This window comes from Condylostylus longicornis, unplaced genomic scaffold (assembly GCF_029603195.1).
Source record: "Condylostylus longicornis isolate FDR11 unplaced genomic scaffold, ASM2960319v2 ptg000020l, whole genome shotgun sequence".
Classification (NCBI taxonomy): Eukaryota; Metazoa; Arthropoda; class Insecta; order Diptera; family Dolichopodidae; genus Condylostylus; species Condylostylus longicornis.
The window spans coordinates 2,163,547-2,180,488 of NW_026577989.1; the positions used below are offsets into that span (position 1 = coordinate 2,163,547).

At 26.8% G+C, this 16,942-nt stretch overlaps 6 protein-coding genes across 11 annotated transcripts; 3 read left to right on the forward strand and 3 right to left on the reverse strand.

Annotated features, from left to right (window-relative positions):
• Nucleotides 1-855: 855 nt before the first annotated feature.
• Nucleotides 856-2,719, reverse strand: LOC129606640 (rRNA N6-adenosine-methyltransferase ZCCHC4; the record flags this gene model as incomplete). Its single annotated transcript, XM_055517053.1, has 5 exons — nt 2,511-2,719; nt 2,288-2,457; nt 1,959-2,197; nt 1,608-1,820; nt 856-1,552 (listed from the first exon to the last, which is right to left on the reverse strand). Coding segments are annotated over exons 1-5 (1,416 nt in total), but the record flags the coding sequence as incomplete, so codon positions are not given.
• Nucleotides 2,720-2,965: 246 nt separating this feature from the next.
• LOC129606660 (complement component 1 Q subcomponent-binding protein, mitochondrial) lies at nt 2,966-4,288 on the forward strand. The gene is made up of 4 exons (XM_055517087.1): nt 2,966-3,322; nt 3,443-3,593; nt 3,649-3,931; nt 3,985-4,288. The coding sequence occupies exons 1-4, from the start codon at nt 3,103-3,105 to the stop codon at nt 4,132-4,134; spliced, it is 804 nt and encodes a 267-aa protein (XP_055373062.1). The 5' UTR covers nt 2,966-3,102; the 3' UTR covers nt 4,135-4,288.
• Nucleotides 4,289-4,567: 279 nt separating this feature from the next.
• On the reverse strand, nt 4,568-5,301 carry LOC129606661 (TP53-regulated inhibitor of apoptosis 1-like). Of its 2 annotated transcripts, none has more exons than XM_055517089.1 (3): nt 5,164-5,301; nt 4,883-5,077; nt 4,568-4,814 (listed from the first exon to the last, which is right to left on the reverse strand). In XM_055517089.1, the coding sequence occupies exons 2-3, from the start codon at nt 5,027-5,029 to the stop codon at nt 4,719-4,721; spliced, it is 243 nt and encodes an 80-aa protein (XP_055373064.1). In that variant the 5' UTR covers nt 5,030-5,077; nt 5,164-5,301; the 3' UTR covers nt 4,568-4,718. The 2 variants fall into 2 exon arrangements, with proteins under 2 accessions (XP_055373064.1, XP_055373063.1); XM_055517088.1 differs by having other exon boundaries at nt 5,142-5,301.
• A 913-nt stretch (nt 5,302-6,214) lies between these two features.
• On the forward strand, nt 6,215-11,813 carry LOC129606620 (uncharacterized). Of its 5 annotated transcripts, none has more exons than XM_055517031.1 (8): nt 6,215-6,411; nt 6,601-6,693; nt 8,321-8,555; nt 8,616-8,852; nt 8,916-9,010; nt 9,182-10,820; nt 10,877-11,106; nt 11,163-11,813. In XM_055517031.1, exons 1-8 carry the CDS (start codon nt 6,404-6,406, stop codon nt 11,329-11,331), a joined length of 2,706 nt encoding a protein of 901 aa, XP_055373006.1. In that variant the 5' UTR covers nt 6,215-6,403; the 3' UTR covers nt 11,332-11,813. The 5 variants fall into 5 exon arrangements, with proteins under 5 accessions (XP_055373006.1, XP_055373004.1, XP_055373005.1 ...); XM_055517029.1 differs by lacking the exon at nt 6,601-6,693 and adding an exon at nt 7,270-7,399; XM_055517030.1 differs by lacking the exon at nt 6,601-6,693 and adding an exon at nt 7,270-7,393.
• Nucleotides 11,814-12,220: 407 nt separating this feature from the next.
• Nucleotides 12,221-14,155, reverse strand: LOC129606691 (cytoplasmic phosphatidylinositol transfer protein 1). The gene is made up of 7 exons (XM_055517156.1): nt 13,980-14,155; nt 13,629-13,777; nt 13,483-13,571; nt 13,338-13,345; nt 13,213-13,284; nt 13,026-13,158; nt 12,221-12,966 (listed from the first exon to the last, which is right to left on the reverse strand). Exons 1-7 carry the CDS (start codon nt 14,028-14,030, stop codon nt 12,626-12,628), a joined length of 843 nt encoding a protein of 280 aa, XP_055373131.1. The 5' UTR covers nt 14,031-14,155; the 3' UTR covers nt 12,221-12,625.
• Nucleotides 14,156-14,896: 741 nt separating this feature from the next.
• On the forward strand, nt 14,897-16,757 carry LOC129606632 (WASH complex subunit 1). Its single transcript, XM_055517046.1, has 2 exons — nt 14,897-15,274; nt 15,365-16,757. Exons 1-2 carry the CDS (start codon nt 15,125-15,127, stop codon nt 16,619-16,621), a joined length of 1,407 nt encoding a protein of 468 aa, XP_055373021.1. The 5' UTR covers nt 14,897-15,124; the 3' UTR covers nt 16,622-16,757.
• Nucleotides 16,758-16,942: the final 185 nt, after the last annotated feature.

A 16,942-nucleotide genomic window follows, 5' to 3' on the forward strand; every position in this document is an offset into this window, starting at 1 on the left:
TGATATCATACACATTACGAATTTTGGTAATTAGATACCTCATACACAAGTTTTAGAATATGAATATTTTTGAAAACTTTTAGTCAATTAGTAATTGATTTTTTCTTTAAATAATAATAAAAGTAAATCAGTAATAAGAAAATTTTTCATCACTATACTGTTGAAAATTTCCAAAAATAATTATTTTATGATTGAAGGAGAACAAAAAGCTATTATAGTACTTAAATTAATAAAAACATACTCTTTAAATTATTTAAATTATAATATTAATATAATTTTATGCCCTACATAGGCAAGACAATTTAATATTAATGAATTTAATAATAATATAATTTACTTATACATCCATATGTAATTATATTTTAAAATTTTTATGAAAATCAATAAAGAAACATTTTAAAAATTTTTCTATTTATAATATTTTGTATAAACATAAGGTATACTTGCAAAAATATTTGAAAAAACCAAATTTCATATATAATATTACCCGATATAGTGTACATATATATATAATTATCAGATAAATAAAAGTTTCATTAAATTTTTTTATGCCATTTTATTTTCTGTAAAAACTCTTTAAGCCCCGAAACTTTCTTTGTTTTGTGTCTACATGTCCAAAATTATAAAATTTTATCTTTTTTCATTCGTCGCATGCCTATTGTATCATATTGAATCCTGAAAGCCGTCCTGAATTCAATTTTTTGTTAAAGTTATGATAACGAAGTTAATTGACAATACATATTTAATTTTGGTACATACTTACGTTTTTCATTTAAAACTAAAATAAATAATTGATCTGGTCGAACAATTGTTCAAAAATCATTTTGCAACTTTATTAAAATCTATTAACATTTTTTTAAATTTCAATTTACATTTTCTCTCATTATGCCCATTCTTACAACAAATTAAACAAAATCTACATTTCTTTTCTTTATTCCTTAAAAATTTTCTTATCGAAGAAACATTTCCTTTATTACAATTTACTTCTAAATGGCCAAATTCATCGCAAATCCAACAATGTGTATTTTTTTGGAACACTGTGCAATTGTGATTTTGTTTTTGTGTGCAACGACGGCAATTAACACAGTGAACGTAATTAGGTTTCACACACAGCGAACATAAATTGCAATGCCTGTATGTTTCACCATTTTTTGAAGGACATTTATTACATATTTTACAATGAATATTTTCAACTGCAGTCCATTTTTGACAAATATTACACATTTTATATCCTTCTGTCGCCGGCAACTCTATCAAATGTAATGGAATATTCGTAAATAAGCGCACTGGACTACCATATTTCCTAGAATTTATTCCATCGCTATATGCTTCATGATTACTATAATTAATTTTATAATCAAGCATTTCCATTTCTGGCATTTCTTTTTTTATATAATGCTCCATATAGTATGGGAATATCCAAATTGTTGGTAATACTCGAAAAAAATTATTTACTTCTCGAAAATCGGATGCTATATCTCTCAGAACGTTTACTAATGGTTCTGTTCTGCACCCAAAAGGAGGATCAGTTATCACTGAAATTGTTTCATTACTGCAAAAAGTATTTTATTAAAAAAATGTGTTCTATTTTTATTAAAATTCTATACCCATCAATTTTCAGGAATTTCTTAAACATATTCTTTTTTTCTTGGCCTTCAAAAAAATGATTGTTGAACATGTTATAATAAAAAAACTCTGAATCTGAATTAAAGTAAAAAAATCGGTGATCTAAATCTAGAAGTATGCTTTCGATCTTAAATATGTCATACTTCTGTTTTAAATATTCGTGTAATCTTGGTGCTCCGATGCAAACCACTTTCCTAGAAATATTAGAATAGAAATACATAGATTATGAATAATTATTGACATACTTTAGCCTTTAGTATAGATATGGGAGTAGGCAAATGAATACCTAGCTAATTATTAAACTACTTAGACTGCATATAAATTGAACTTACGAGATATGTAGTTTTTTTAACATTAAACCAAGAAAATTTAATGTATTATCTTTAAAAAAATATTGAGCTTGCGCTTTGTCATCGCTAAATGGTCGCAAAAATTTCGTTGGCGTTTTCCACAGATCTGATGCAATTCTGATACTCTCATGATTCTGATGTGATTTTGAATTAATATGTACATGGAAAATTACATTGCACTGGTGACAGTAGTTTAATTCATCTGGTTTAAATTTGAAAATCTACGGTAGTTTGTATATGTATGTATATAAAGGTATTTCATCCCAATCAAATTAAAAATCGATTTAATCAATTTTGGTTATATCTCTTACATTATCTCTAAGAAGTTTGATAGCTTCTAGATCAATTGATTCTAATTTTATATCAATTTTATTGTGATTATTATCATACTCTTGTTTCTCTAAATAAAAATTGCAGCCTTTGCGACTTCGAAATGCAGAACAAGCAAAATATTCTTTTATGCAACCATTTTTTGTTATTCCTTAAAAAATCTTAGATTAAAACCAATATTTAAAAAAAACGATCCTATCTTACTAAAGAGTAAAGTTGGACCATGAGCACACCAAGGATACTTATCATTGTTATCACTTATAACCTCAAGACTTTGTTTTGTTAAAAAGTCTTCACACATTTTGAACTTTAATGTTTCAGTTGGAGATAAACGTTTAAACTCATTAAATTCCTCCAAATATTTTTTCACTTTTTGGTCATTTTCTATTTCAGTTTGTCAACTATGTACGTATTTTGAGGACTTGAGGCACAAATGCAATATAAAATAACCAAATAACATATGATCATTACAACATGTTTGATAGTTGACATCAGGGATGATTTTTAAGAGAATCATCCCTGATTTGACATCAGGGATGATTCTCTTAAAAAATTCTATGAAATTCCAAAGCAGAGTAAAGGTGTAAAATCCGAAAGAAATCGCATAATTGTGAATGATTGTACAAAAGAAAAATTGTGAACTTCAAATAGTCACATTATAAGCAATTTGCATTTGTTGGTATTTCCACTCGGCATTCATAAAACAATTTTTTTTAAAGTACATTCGTTTATTTCCAGTAATCAAATTATTTAAACATAATATTATAAAGGGTATTAAAACCACAATCATATAAAAATGAACCATTTACTAAAACTTAGCTCAAGAATAAATTTTTATGGATTGACCAAGCCTTTGCAACCAGTAATAGGCAAAAGAGATTTTGCCCGAACACTGTGGTACATGTGCAAATCTCCAGTGAATGTGACAAGCTCAGAAATTAAGAACAATTCATCTATTAAAAAACCAAGTCTTGTTTGCTCTTGCGGATGTGGTACAAGGAATGCACATTCAAAAAGTATGTCTATGCACATTTAATCTGTAAACATAACCTAAAAAGATGTCTGTTATAAAGCATATAATTATGTATACATATATAAAATACATACATACATAATATATTTAATATTTGAAATAGGTGAACGTGAATTAGTGGAATTCTTGACCGAAGAAATAGTTGCTGAGAAGAAAGGTCTAAAAATGAAAACAATTCCAGCGGAGCTTGATAGTTTCAAAGTAAAATTGAATGGCGCTGAAGTTGAATTAACAAAACAGACTGATAAAGAAAAGTTTGTTTTCTATTAAATAAGTAAAATACTCTAAATCAATTAAAAAATTTTGCAGGATTGTTATTTCTTTCAATATAAATCACACAGTCGATGCTGATGATGAAGCTGAAGTTGATCCACGAGCGGACAATCCAAATTTCGCTGAAATGCGTAGTAAACCACAATTTGAAATTGATATAATAAAAGGATCCACCACCCTTTCATTTACTTGTTCATTTTTACAAGGAACGCCACAAGAAGGGGAGTATAACGATGTTTTTGGAATCGATGAAATAACAATTTATAATGGTGAATGGAATGATAAAGTCTATGCAGTTGCAGGAGATGTTTTGGACGGGGTAAGGAATTTTTTATAATTTAAAACGGTCTGCTAATAGTTTTTGTTTTCCAGTACTTATATGATTTATTAATGAATTTGTTAGAAGAAAAAGGTATTAGTAACGAATTTGCAGAAAAACTTTCTGATTTAAGTACAGCATATGAACATTCATCATACATAGCTTTATTAGAAAATATTTCAAAATTTACAACTGGAAAATAATTTTTATTTGTTAGATATAAGTAAGCTTTAAAAGAAATTAATAAATAAGTTTAAAAATACACAATTTTTGTAGAACATTTTATATGGTATTATAACAAAAATTAATTAAAAACAACGAATTTAATTTTATTAAACATTGAGACAAATACTGTGTCAATTTAAGAAACTTTACAGATCACCTAGGGTACTACCTACTTATCTAACAAAAAGTTTCCAACCCTTTTCTGAACCTTGTTTTAAAAATCCTTATTGAATGTAGAATACATGCCGGTATATATATTAATATTTTTTTAAGTAGATATAGCTAAATTATGTATATTTATTAAATGCTAAATTCCTCACTAAAATTAGAATATCTGTACTATATTGTAATGTGGGTGTGTACATTTATTAAACAGGTTTGAATATTAATCAGAAAATAAATATAACGCTATTACATTGCTTCATTTATATTTGAATTTTATCTTACATCGTCCAAACAAATGAAACCTTCCAAAATATACACCAAAACGTAGTTTATCATCGCATAAAACATTCTTTAGTTAAATAGTACTTCTTCTGGAGCTTTTACTCAAAGAGTTATGTCAGCTTGGTTCTGCTCCTCGAGTTGCTTTAAATCCGGAAGATAAGTAATCTCCTTCAATATCTTTAAATTCAATGCTTTGATCTTTCAGCGCTTTCTATTAAAAAAAGCATCAGACTCAGTTCAAATTTAAGTTTCAAATTTAGACTATAAAATTTAGCTAACCTTTACACACTCTTGATAAACTTTGAAAATAGGAGCGCACATGGAATCATCTGTTTGTCCTTTTAAAAATTTTTCTGTAAACCAAACATTAAAGCAAGCATCATACTGCTTTTTCAACTCCGTACAATTATCGCCAATACTATTCATTTCATCGAAATCACTGTTTAACTAATTTCGTGAAATTGATGGCCAGTACTAAAAAAATAATGTTATGTATCAGTTTTATGTGTATTTGTGTTATAGAGAATTTAAAGCTTACAGAAAGAAAATATTATTCTTACACAAAATTTCCAATATTCGCAATATATTAAAGATCTTGTTATTAATCACTTAATGTTTCTAACAATAGCAAAAAATTGAAGTTCTCATAAAAATATGTAGATTAAAATGAACTTTACATTCCTATCTATACCATTTGTTTATTGATTGTCTTTCTTTTACAAAATATTTTTGACATTAAGTAAAATAGAGTGGTCCATTCGAACAAAAAAAAAAACAAAAACAGCTATAAAAATTTACACCACATGCATAAATGCTTTATACATATATGAAAAACCCCAAACAATATCAAATTTTAATTTAGTGAAAAATAAAAGTTTTGTCTCACAACTCACAAGCTTATTTTTTGTCATCATAAATATTATTTATTTTTGACGCGTCGAATTAATTTTGACGATGTCCCGTTGTCAACAAATAACTCAATTATTTTTTAATCAAATTGCTTAAATACTAGCTTATTATTTATTAAAATTTAATTCAGTTTCACATCCAATATTCGCAATTTTCAAGATGAGTACCTAAAAATCTATTATAAATGTATCCTTAGTATAACTACTTAAAATCTTTTGCTTTTGGTTTTGATTACTCATTAGAATGAGATTTTTTGTGAATTAGAATAGAGTTTTACATGAATTTTCTGTTATTGACTTAAAAAGTTAAATTTCAACAAATACAACATAACAATATTTTTTTAAATATTTTGTCATTTATTTTATTTAGATAACTATACTTTGGCTTTCTTGGATAATAATTGTAAAATTACAACATTAATAATATTTTTTTTTTGTAATAAACTTACACATACAGTTTAAATGGAATTTCTTATAAGCTTCAAATAAGTAAGTTACTGTCATGAAATTAAATACAAGAGTATATTGAGATTGTTTAAAATTATATGTGCTTTGTTGCTATTACAAATTTAGTGAACACAACTAATGATGTTTTGTTTATTGGGTTTTTTAATAGAAAAAATTTGACAAACTGAAATCTGAACTGGACCTGAACACAATCACGACAGAATACATATTGATACATACAAATACCCAATACAATTGAAAGTGTTAAGTTTGTGCATAGAAATTTTCAACTAGACATTGATCAATATTATTTGTATCGGAATTTTGCTATACAAATTTGTTATTAAATAAAATTTTCATAAAATTAAGTTTACTCTTTGTAGAAATTTAAGAAAAAATGTGAAAAATGTAATATTTGATATATTTTGTTGTAAAATCATTAAATATGGCCAAGTAAGGATGTTTTTGATTAAAAACAAATAAATTTTATGTAACATGATTTTTTTTTATTTTTCACAATTTGTTATTTTTTATATACATACATATATTTAACTTTACAGGCAAATTACATTTTATATTGTTTTATTATTAATTATTATATTTAATTCATACATTGTAATTTGAAACATTTTATCTAATTAGCTTTTATAAAGCTGAAGAGAAGAAGAAAATTTACTTTCGCAGTACTCACCTACCGATAGAATTGTATACAAGATTTGTGGCTGATATACATAGGTACCAAAGTATATATCCCTATTTAATTACTATACAATATAATAAAAAAACATTTTCAAATATTTGTATAAGTTATTCATAAAAAGGTTCTCTTAAGGCCTTTATATTCATAAAATTATACCATTATTTTAAAGTTGGTAGTTATTTATGCTCTATTTTTTTCATCGTATTGATCAAACTGGTTCACACAAAAAAATAAAAAAAAAGGAACATTCAAAGCTAAAACAATCATAAAATGAGTATTGACCATAACGATTTTACAATAAAAAGGTGTAGGTGTAGAAAAACTTAATGAAATTATATTTTGTTTAAAACCACATCTTAAATCAGTCATTTATTTTCAATTCAAATTAAATACATTGTATAAAAAGCAAAGCATAACACTCAGAAGACCATTAAAACAAATGATTTTTAATATTTTAAATAATTTAAAGAATTCATAGGTAGGTAGGTGGGTAGGTATACCTATAACACATAATACCTATCAGATTCTTTTTTAAATTATATTACAAACCTACTTTTAACGACTGTGAAGTGTTTTAAAATAAACTCATATTTCTATTTTTTACTATGTAGTAATGGGTAATGAAAATAAAATTAAAAGTTCAAATCGAAGCCAATATAATGATGTCGACAACCGCATTGGATATGATACCAATAAAAGAAAATTTCGTTGGTTATTTGATAAATCAGTCAGAAGGTTTTCGTAAGGAAAATAATTTATTTTCAAATTAACAATAGTGTTGACGGGTTTTTTCTACTTTAAGCTTTTTAAAATTTACATAGTTATGCACAAATTTAATATAATTTGTCACCTAACACATTGCAGTCAAGCACTAAAATATAAATACAGGTGAAACATAATAAATTCTACTAAAATTCATTTTATTTGGGATACTGACTTATATGCATATTGTAATATAATGCATTTATTTATATTTTGGGAATCAGTAAATTATTGACAATCATTTCCAAAAACCAATTTTCATAGAAACTTCTCATTGAAATCTTCAACTTCAATAAGTTGATTTCTAAATGAAAAAGAAAAAATATTAATCTCTAAAATCGCTTTTCTCTTTTAAAGTTATTACGGTTTGGTGAAAAAATTGTTTTAAAAATTGCATCATATTTATATTTTATACATTGTGCCCATAAAGATTGAATAGTTGATTTTTCAATCTTCGAGTTTATTATATCAAAAGTATGTTTTTAGATGAACTTTAATTTACATATGTAAGTAATTTGATATTTATAATTATATATTTTATTTTATGTATTTTAAAATATTCAGCGAAATTAAAATGTTATTTTCATATTTATATAAGTTGTGATACACTATATGTTTGATGATAACCAACCGTGAATATAAAATAAAATGGGTTTCGTTATGTGCAATTTTATATTCCTTTACGTAATATTTTTTTAACTTTTTTATTTTAACTCTTTTACATTCTGTATTCATATTTCATAATAAAAGCACATTTTATAAGCATTTCTACAAAGCTCTTCTATTAAATTACCACACAAGTTTTTTTATATCACCGGCTATATGCCGAATATCACAACAAAACACTATTCTAAACTAAGTCTATTAATAAATCTAAATAATGTTATTTTTTCCTTTCAGAGAAACATTAATAGTTTTTGTTTACGACACAGAATGCTGTAAGGAGGAGTCTGACGATCCAGTTGATGCTGTTTTATATTTTCACCCTAGTTGGGTCTCGGATGTACAAAAACTTGCATTATGTGGACAGTTAATGGGAATGACATATTTTCTAAAAACTGGATTGTTTAAACCAGAAATTATCGCATTACAAAATGGGAAATTTATACTCAAAGAATTTGGGCGTTTTATACTGGTACCTAGTTATATTTAAAAGGAAATTTCAAATTTATATTAAATTTTTATAAATTTTTAGGCTGTTGGCACTGATCGCAATATATCAGATTCTTTATTAAAACATCGTGCTGAGCTTTTATCTTCACTCATTCAGTTTTTTCATCATGATATACAAACCATTCATGATCAATTTTCTAGTGGAAGTCAATTTAAGAATTTGTCGGAGAAATTGTACCATATTTTTGAGACATATCTACCAATATTACAACATAATGGGAACATATTCCATAATGTACCTAAACTCAAAATTCCCAAGGCAAGATTAATTATTTACGTTGTAATGTTTCTTTCTAAACTTTTAATGATAATTATATTTTAGAGTGGTAGCAATATTTTTTTAGATGCTATTCAAACTTTGCAAAGCTGTCAACAAAGAAATGGAGTTTTAGGCGGGGCTTTACTCTATCATAACAAGTAATATTTTGGATAAATAAAATTGCAATTTTGTAACATATAATCTACATACCGTTTACATTTCATTATGTACATATAAGTTACTGAGATTGCTCAATTGAATTAGACCAACATATATTTAAAAAATATTATGAAACACTTATAATTTACACTTACTTATTTCGCTTTTAGAATTGTTGCTACTCAACTTTCTCATTCAGCCACAAAAAATTTAGTTTTAACAGATCCTTATCGCATTAAATCTACAGCTGAACAAATAAGCGTTGATTTTCATGTTCCAAATGGGGTACAAATGTTAATTGTGTATATTCCAGTATCAGACTATAAGAAACTTGTGACGGAATCGCAACGTGCGCAAAACTTGGCAACTCAAAATTTATTTAGTAATACGTTGCCATTCCAATTTAATACAAAACGAAATAAGATAAAACGTGATAAATCTATTATCTTCACAAATATACCTGAAGAACCCACCTCAGCCTCGGAATTCTCAACATCATCTTTGACCGAAAATTCTTCCACTACCAGCAGAGATAATAAGACTACTTCTTCTACAACTAGTACAGCATCTGCATTTTCTAATCCACGATCTAAAAGTAATTTGCAAAGACCTACTCACTTGCCTCTTCGCTTTAAAAACGTAACCACCAAAGAACTTCCGGAAAGCGGATTTGTATCTATTAACTTCGATGAAAACGACTCATATCCTGAATTCATAGGTCGAACCAGTGTTTGTTCTACACCAATGACTGAAAACAAAATTCTTCAGGGTATTAACATACTATCCATATGTGCGAACCCGTCAGAAAATATTATTATAAACAATCTAAAGGAAGAAAGGAATAAAAATTTTCCTAACGAGAATAATTTAGTGAAGAAGATATCATCTAAAATAGATTTTGAAAATTTTTTCAAAAATGTAATTCCTAATCCTCATAAGCTTGAAAGACGGAATTCTTTAAATGACATTCAAGATTCATTTAAAAAGATTTCAAAGAGAATTTCTTTAAGACCCTTTGGGTTTGGTCTTGCCAAAATAGATACAAACAAAAAAAAGGAAGAATTAAGTCGAGAGGAATCGTTTGATAATGATGATGAAAGTTCCGTAAAAACAATATCAGATCCCACATATCCAATGTTTAACACAAAAGGAGAAGCTATTTCTAATGGGCTTTTTCAAGAGTTTTTGGAAAAATATAATTCTTCTTGGCAAAAAAATGATAAAAGTGAGAGCTTATCTCAGCTATCAGATACTTCAAAAAATTTCAAAGAGTCTAAGAAAAAAGAAACTGAAATTGATAGTGACATAAATCAAAAAGAAAATACAGAAATCAAAATAATTAACGATATTGAAAATGACATTATATCATCAAGAAACAACAAAAGCGTCTCCGATCGGAAATCATTATCATTGCCTTTAAAACCATTAAATGACCTCGACAGACTAGAAAATAGCAACAATTTCTCAGGTTATGGAACTAATGGAATTTTCGATGCGAAGAGAAGGAAATCGGGTATACAGTTGACTCCATTAATGGCCAAACTCTCAATTTTAGCAGCTAATGAAGAAAGCGGATTTTCTAGTTGGGATGCTACTCCAGGTATAGAAAATCAAACGCCGATTGACGCGCCAAAGTTATTTCGCAGAAAGTCTTCTACGAAAACTGATGAAATAAAACCCGCTGCAGAAAGTTTTTTATCAGAAGAATATCAAAAAGTTGAGCTATATGTTTGTGGACAACAAAATATGACTTTATTTCTAATATTAGAGGAAGGTTCCAGTCGTAATAGGGATCTTGTTCAAGCCATGGTCTTTTTTTTAAACTAATTTGCGGAATAGTAATTTAATCCTAGTATTTATTTCAGTTTGATGTTTGCGTTGCTCGTATGGGAAAATTGGAGAACCAATTAAATCAAACATTAAATATTAATGTAGATGGTGAAAAAGGTGAAGGAAGTTATAGTTTTATTTGCATAGATCCGAAATGGGATACACTGCATCGTGGCGGACCCTGGACACCATTGGATTTAATTGCCTTGGAGCATATGCATAAAGATCTTAATATGAAATTTCCCATAACTGATATGATAATGAGGTTTTCATTTTCTCTTAATAATTAAGAATAAATAATTATTATTTTTCAAATTTTAGAACTGACGAAAGTGTTATTTACGGATATAAATTAGGAATAACAGAAATATTTTACAAAGAATCCACCAATCAAATAGGTGGTCTACCTCCTCCATCAGATTTAATGGGTACAATTTCTTCAAGGGCGAAAAGGCGGCTTGAAAGAGACCATTCATATGTATTATTTTAAGAATATTTATTAATAGTGAGAAATGAATCTCTTCAATTTAAGAAGTCTACTAAATTATTTGAAAAGTAAAAATTTAAAAATTTTCCCAATAAAATCATAATTGATTAAAATACATATGCCGAATAAGTATCCTGAGAAAATTTTAATCTTTTAAATATGAATTGATAATTTTTTGTTTTTAAAGTAATTTTCTTAATGTCTATTTAGTAAATTTAATAATTTCTAAGAATTTTAAAAATATTTATATAAATTAAACAACTAGTAGATAATGTAGCTCCTAGTCCTAATAAATAATTATTAAAAATTTTTATTTTAGAGGCTGGATTTCGTTGCTGGTGAACTTAAAAAGAACTAATGCATATATATTAGGCTTTTTTTAATTTTAATATCAGAATAAAGCATGAATAGAAAATTTGGACTTAGCATAAATATAAAACTATATAATATGTAGCATACGCAGAACAGTTTCGCTTAAATGAATATTTTATTATTTGCAATTTAGATAAACGCTTTTTGTTTAACAAATTAGTTTTTTATATAATGATTAAATTATTAATTTTAAGTATGATATTTAATAAATATTTATGAGAAATTTTAAATGAGACGATGTACGTCATTTCAACTCTGATCATTGATATATTATTACGTAGCGAAATTTAAAATATGTAGGTACGTACTTGGAAGCTATTTTTAATTGTGGAGTATGTGTTATTTGTTTTCAATGTTGCTAAATTTTAAGTTTAATAAGTAATACTAATAATATAAATTAATACAAAATATTTGTAATTTGTACGATATTTTAAATAAAAATTGAATTCATTTTAAAATGTTATTTTTTCAACCTGCAAAAACTTTTTCAAAAAAACAAAATAAAAAATTTTCGTTTGAGTTTTCGGAAACAACACTTTTTTATATTTTAAATTTAATAAACTAATAGATTTCGTGCATTACGTACAGAAAAATTTAGGAAACAAGTTTAAAGTGGCCTTTTTATAATATTCACTTATATATAAAGCTCACAAATTGAAGCTGTCTCATAATTAATTCGCTAGTCGTAACTAATAATCTTTTTGGATTTCTGTCTTCTTTAAGTAATTAAATATAATAATAATTAAAACTAAAAAACAAGCCGTTCATATTTTGAACTACATTAACTGTGCTTTTTTGTTACTAACTTGTGCTTTTTCATCAACTTGTGCTTTTGGTTGTACTATCAAATAATTAAACCAATTATATTCATTTTTTATTTCAATTAAAAATTGAAATAAAAAATTGAATAAATTTTCAATTATTTCTATACATTATTTTCGATAGTTGGTATTTCAGCTGCAAATGATTTATCAACGGAAGGGCTTGTCGCCAAAACATGTCCACCTCTTTTCAACTTTTCATTGGTTTCTTCGTGTTTCTGCTTTTCGTATTCACGAACATCATCAATAGTCATATCAATCCACTCATCTATCCAAGTAAAAGCTTGCCTATGCCCTAATAGCAATATATCACGAATTGCTCTTTGAATAAAATCTTCTACACGAGTTTGAAAACCCCAAACTTCAAAGGACGCATGAACAAGTTTGTAAGAACACATTATTGGTTTATCTGTTTCTCTCCATCCTTCTATTAATGGACCACGATCTAGAAAAAAATAAAATGTATATCAAATATATGTACAATTTAAAAATGTATTGCCTTACTTGTTTTAAGCGATTTAAAAAATTTTGGATCCTCCTCACGTTTATAATGTTTTTCGTTTGAAAGATCATCAAATGCAATATCAACATGATCTACATTTCTATCTTTTAATTGTTCTTCTTTTAAATTTAAACACTATAAAATTATTCAAAATTATTTAATGCATAGAAAAAAAAAATTATTTTTTACATTTTCAGAGATTCCATGATTATCTTCATACCTTGTTTGTATGTTAATACTTAATTTTGGAACAAAGGAACACTGTAAAATTTATTAATTAAATTAAATTTCGAAAAACGAAATAACTGACCTACCGTATATTCTACAAATTGAAGTTTTGAAAGCGAAATTGGAGAAAAAAAAAAACAGTATTATATTTTTCGTCCAAAATGGTTACATATGGGTACATAATATATATCTTAAATCAGAATTTTGTAAATTTTTTCACAGTTTCCTTACCAGTTGTAGTATACGGATAATAATTCCATGACTTTTCGGTAATGTAGAATACTCTTGGACATATCGCTTGTAGATAATAAGGTAAACGGCTAAAAATTATAAATTACATATATTAATAAATCAATATTTTTAATGCTTTTGTTTACCTCGATAAATGAATTTTTTTTTCTGTATATTGACCTTTTCCGTGAACTGGATCTTCACATTCATTATTTTCTATTATTTCAACTCCTTCTCCATCACCAGATTGTTCTAAACTGTGACGTGCTATCATATAGAGTTGGCCAACTTTGTACTTACGAAAATATTATTTTATTATTCAAAAATCAAATATGTATTTATTTACTTTTTTGGAATATATGTACATGCAAAAATACACTTATTAAAAATACTATGCTTAAACTTATTCCATTTACATGTACATAAACTTATTGGGCTCTTAATCGATATCGTTAAAAAATAATTAAGCAATCAAAAACAAAATCTCTTTAACTTACTTCTTCAACAGTTAAAGGCATACATATCCGGTATTCTTTAATCAAAACCATTTTATAACAATTGCAATTTTTAAATTAAGTAAAAAAAACTTTTGCTTTACTTAGATTTAGAAACAAAATAAAGTATATAGCGAAACATAACCTTTTCAGTCACTAAATTAGCTTTTTTGACATTACTCCTACCGATGGTTTGGCAAAGCTAAGAACTTGGTACATTTTATATTTCACGCGACGTTTACATCAGCAAGTTAAAGACGAGCAATTTTGAGTTATACTAATTGACAATTAATTTTTCCAAATGCTTGATTATTGTCCATAATGACCTAAACGTTTAGTTGTTTTATTTTTTAAAGTACATTTGAAACGAAAACTTTAGTCCCGTTCATGAAATGCTAGGCCCTATATTAAATTTTAATTCAATTACCCTAATAAAAAATAACAAGACAATTTGTCCTCCGAATGCGTTTTTATCAAAAATTGTTATTTAGTTTTTTAATCTTTTTATTTATTATACTTACTTTTATTTCATTTGAATAAAATTCTAGTAAAGTTACGGTAACATATGAATGTTTTTTATTCTCTGATTTTTGAAGTTCTCTTAGAATGCCAAAAAGTTTTATAAGTAAACGAAAGTCTGGAATTAAAATTTAACTGAGTCCTTTGTCTGGTGAAGAATAAATAATTTTTTTTATTTTTACAATTAAAAATTTAATAAGTTTTTACAATTTTGTTTTATTTTTAATGTCTTCAATATGACAAATTACTTGTAGTAGTTGATTACATGAAATTTTCTTCGGAATAACAATTCGTCCATGTAAACGCTAAGGAAAATGCCAAATGATTAAAAATCAATTTTTTCATAACAAAAATATGACATTTTTTTAGTGTCACTATCATATGTAAAAAGAAAACAAAATTGCTGCTTTCCACATAACATTTAAAATTTTGAAGATATTTTTTTATTTTCTTTGTAATTTAATAAATAATTGTTACTTAATAAATGTTGAAAAATGCAAATCAGCAAAATTGCTATTAAATACAGTTCAGAAATTAATATTTTTTATAAGTGAAACAAAGTCATTAAGTTGTACAGTGTTAAAACAATAATAAGAAAAAATAATAAAAAAAGCAAAAAGTAAATTATAATGGATTCGTTGAATTTTAGAGCCTATGAAGTACCATTGATACCATCTGGTCTAAGGCATGAAGAAACTATTATACAAACCGCAAATGCATTGGAGTATTTGAACAATACAATTAACGATATATTTAATAAAATAGATGAAAGAGTAGAAGTAAGTTATATATTTATATATACCATTCACGTGTATATTTTGAATAAATAATTAATTCTCATTAAGAATCCGTTTTTTACAATTTAACAGCGAAACAATGAAAAAATAAGAGAAATTCAACAAAGAATTCAAAATGCAAATAAAAAAATTGAAAGTTTAATAGGGAGTAAAAGAGCTATCTGCGTATATAGTCCAGCTAAATTTCCTGCACTTCACGTTCTAAAAGACATTCCAAGCACATTTAGCGAAGAATACTACAAAAGCTTAAAATTCAAATTAAATACTAAATATGATGTTGAAAATGATTTAGAACCGTTAACTCAAAATAGCTTACAGCATAAGTTACAATTTTATCATGTAAAAGAAACACAGGATCAGTCAAGAGTTTCGAAACTTTTAAATGCATCAAATGATTTAGGTCCTATTCCAATTGGACTTAAATCCATTAATTCGTTATTGCTTTACAATACGTTTCAAAATGTATATGCACCAGAAAAAGAAAAAGGTATATTCAGAAGTCAAAATCAATCTAAAATCAGCGAAGATAAAAATGAGCTTTCAAAGAAAAAAATTGAAGCACCACCAATTTCTATTACAAGCCGACAATTAGGAACAGAAAGGAAACTCTTGCAAAAACTTTTTTACACACCAAAATTAAATGATGCTCCCGATATAAATCTACCTCTTGATTTGCCCGATCTCCCAGGTGTTGCCGCCAACATCCATTTCGATGTGGACAAAAAAGAAAAGATAGCACCTTCACTTTTTGTAAAAAATGAAAAGAATATTATTTCACAGGAAACTGTAGAAATAGTAAAGGATGCCTATACTGAAAAAATTAATATCGTCGAAACAAAGTCAAAACCGTTTGAAGAGGAGATTACAATTCCAACGGTGTCTACGCCACCTAATCCGATAACTGTTGAATCTCAATTACCACCGGTACCCCCACCTCCACCACCTCCTTTACCAAGCACTACAGAAATTGTGCAAAATGACAGTAATCTTTCGGCGAAAGCTCCTATTGCTTCTGAAGCTCGATCAAATTTAATGGAGGCTATTAGAAAAGCAGGTGGCACTCGTGGAGGAAAACTTCGAGCTGCAGCTGACGTAGTCAGTAATAAAATGGATGAAAAACAAGTTAAACCAAATTCAAATACTTTAATGGACGATTTGCATAAGAAACTTCTTATGAGACGTAAGGGAATTTCGGGGTCTAAGGATAATGATAAAAATACTAATGTACTAGATAGGCTATCATCTTTAATTCCTCCACCACCGAAACCGTCTCAAGGCATGTATTCTTCCACTTCAGACAACGACAACGATAATGATGACTGGGATTGAAAATTTTTTCTGTTTTGCTTGTATACATACATACATGCACGTACATGTATAAACTTTAGGTCATTAATTTTACATAATCTGTATTATTTAAACCAATTTTTTCTAACTAGAATAAAAACTTTTTCATAGAAAAAATATTATTGCTGCCATAATTTACATACTGAATTATAGTTCTATCTATTTTACAATGGAAAAGTCAAAAAAAAAAAATTTGGACTAGCTCTGTTATGACATTTTAAAAAGTCAAATTTAAAAGGCGCGAAATGCAAAATTGAAAAAATTTACTAAGATGAAAATACAAACCAATATGTCAGTGCTTGT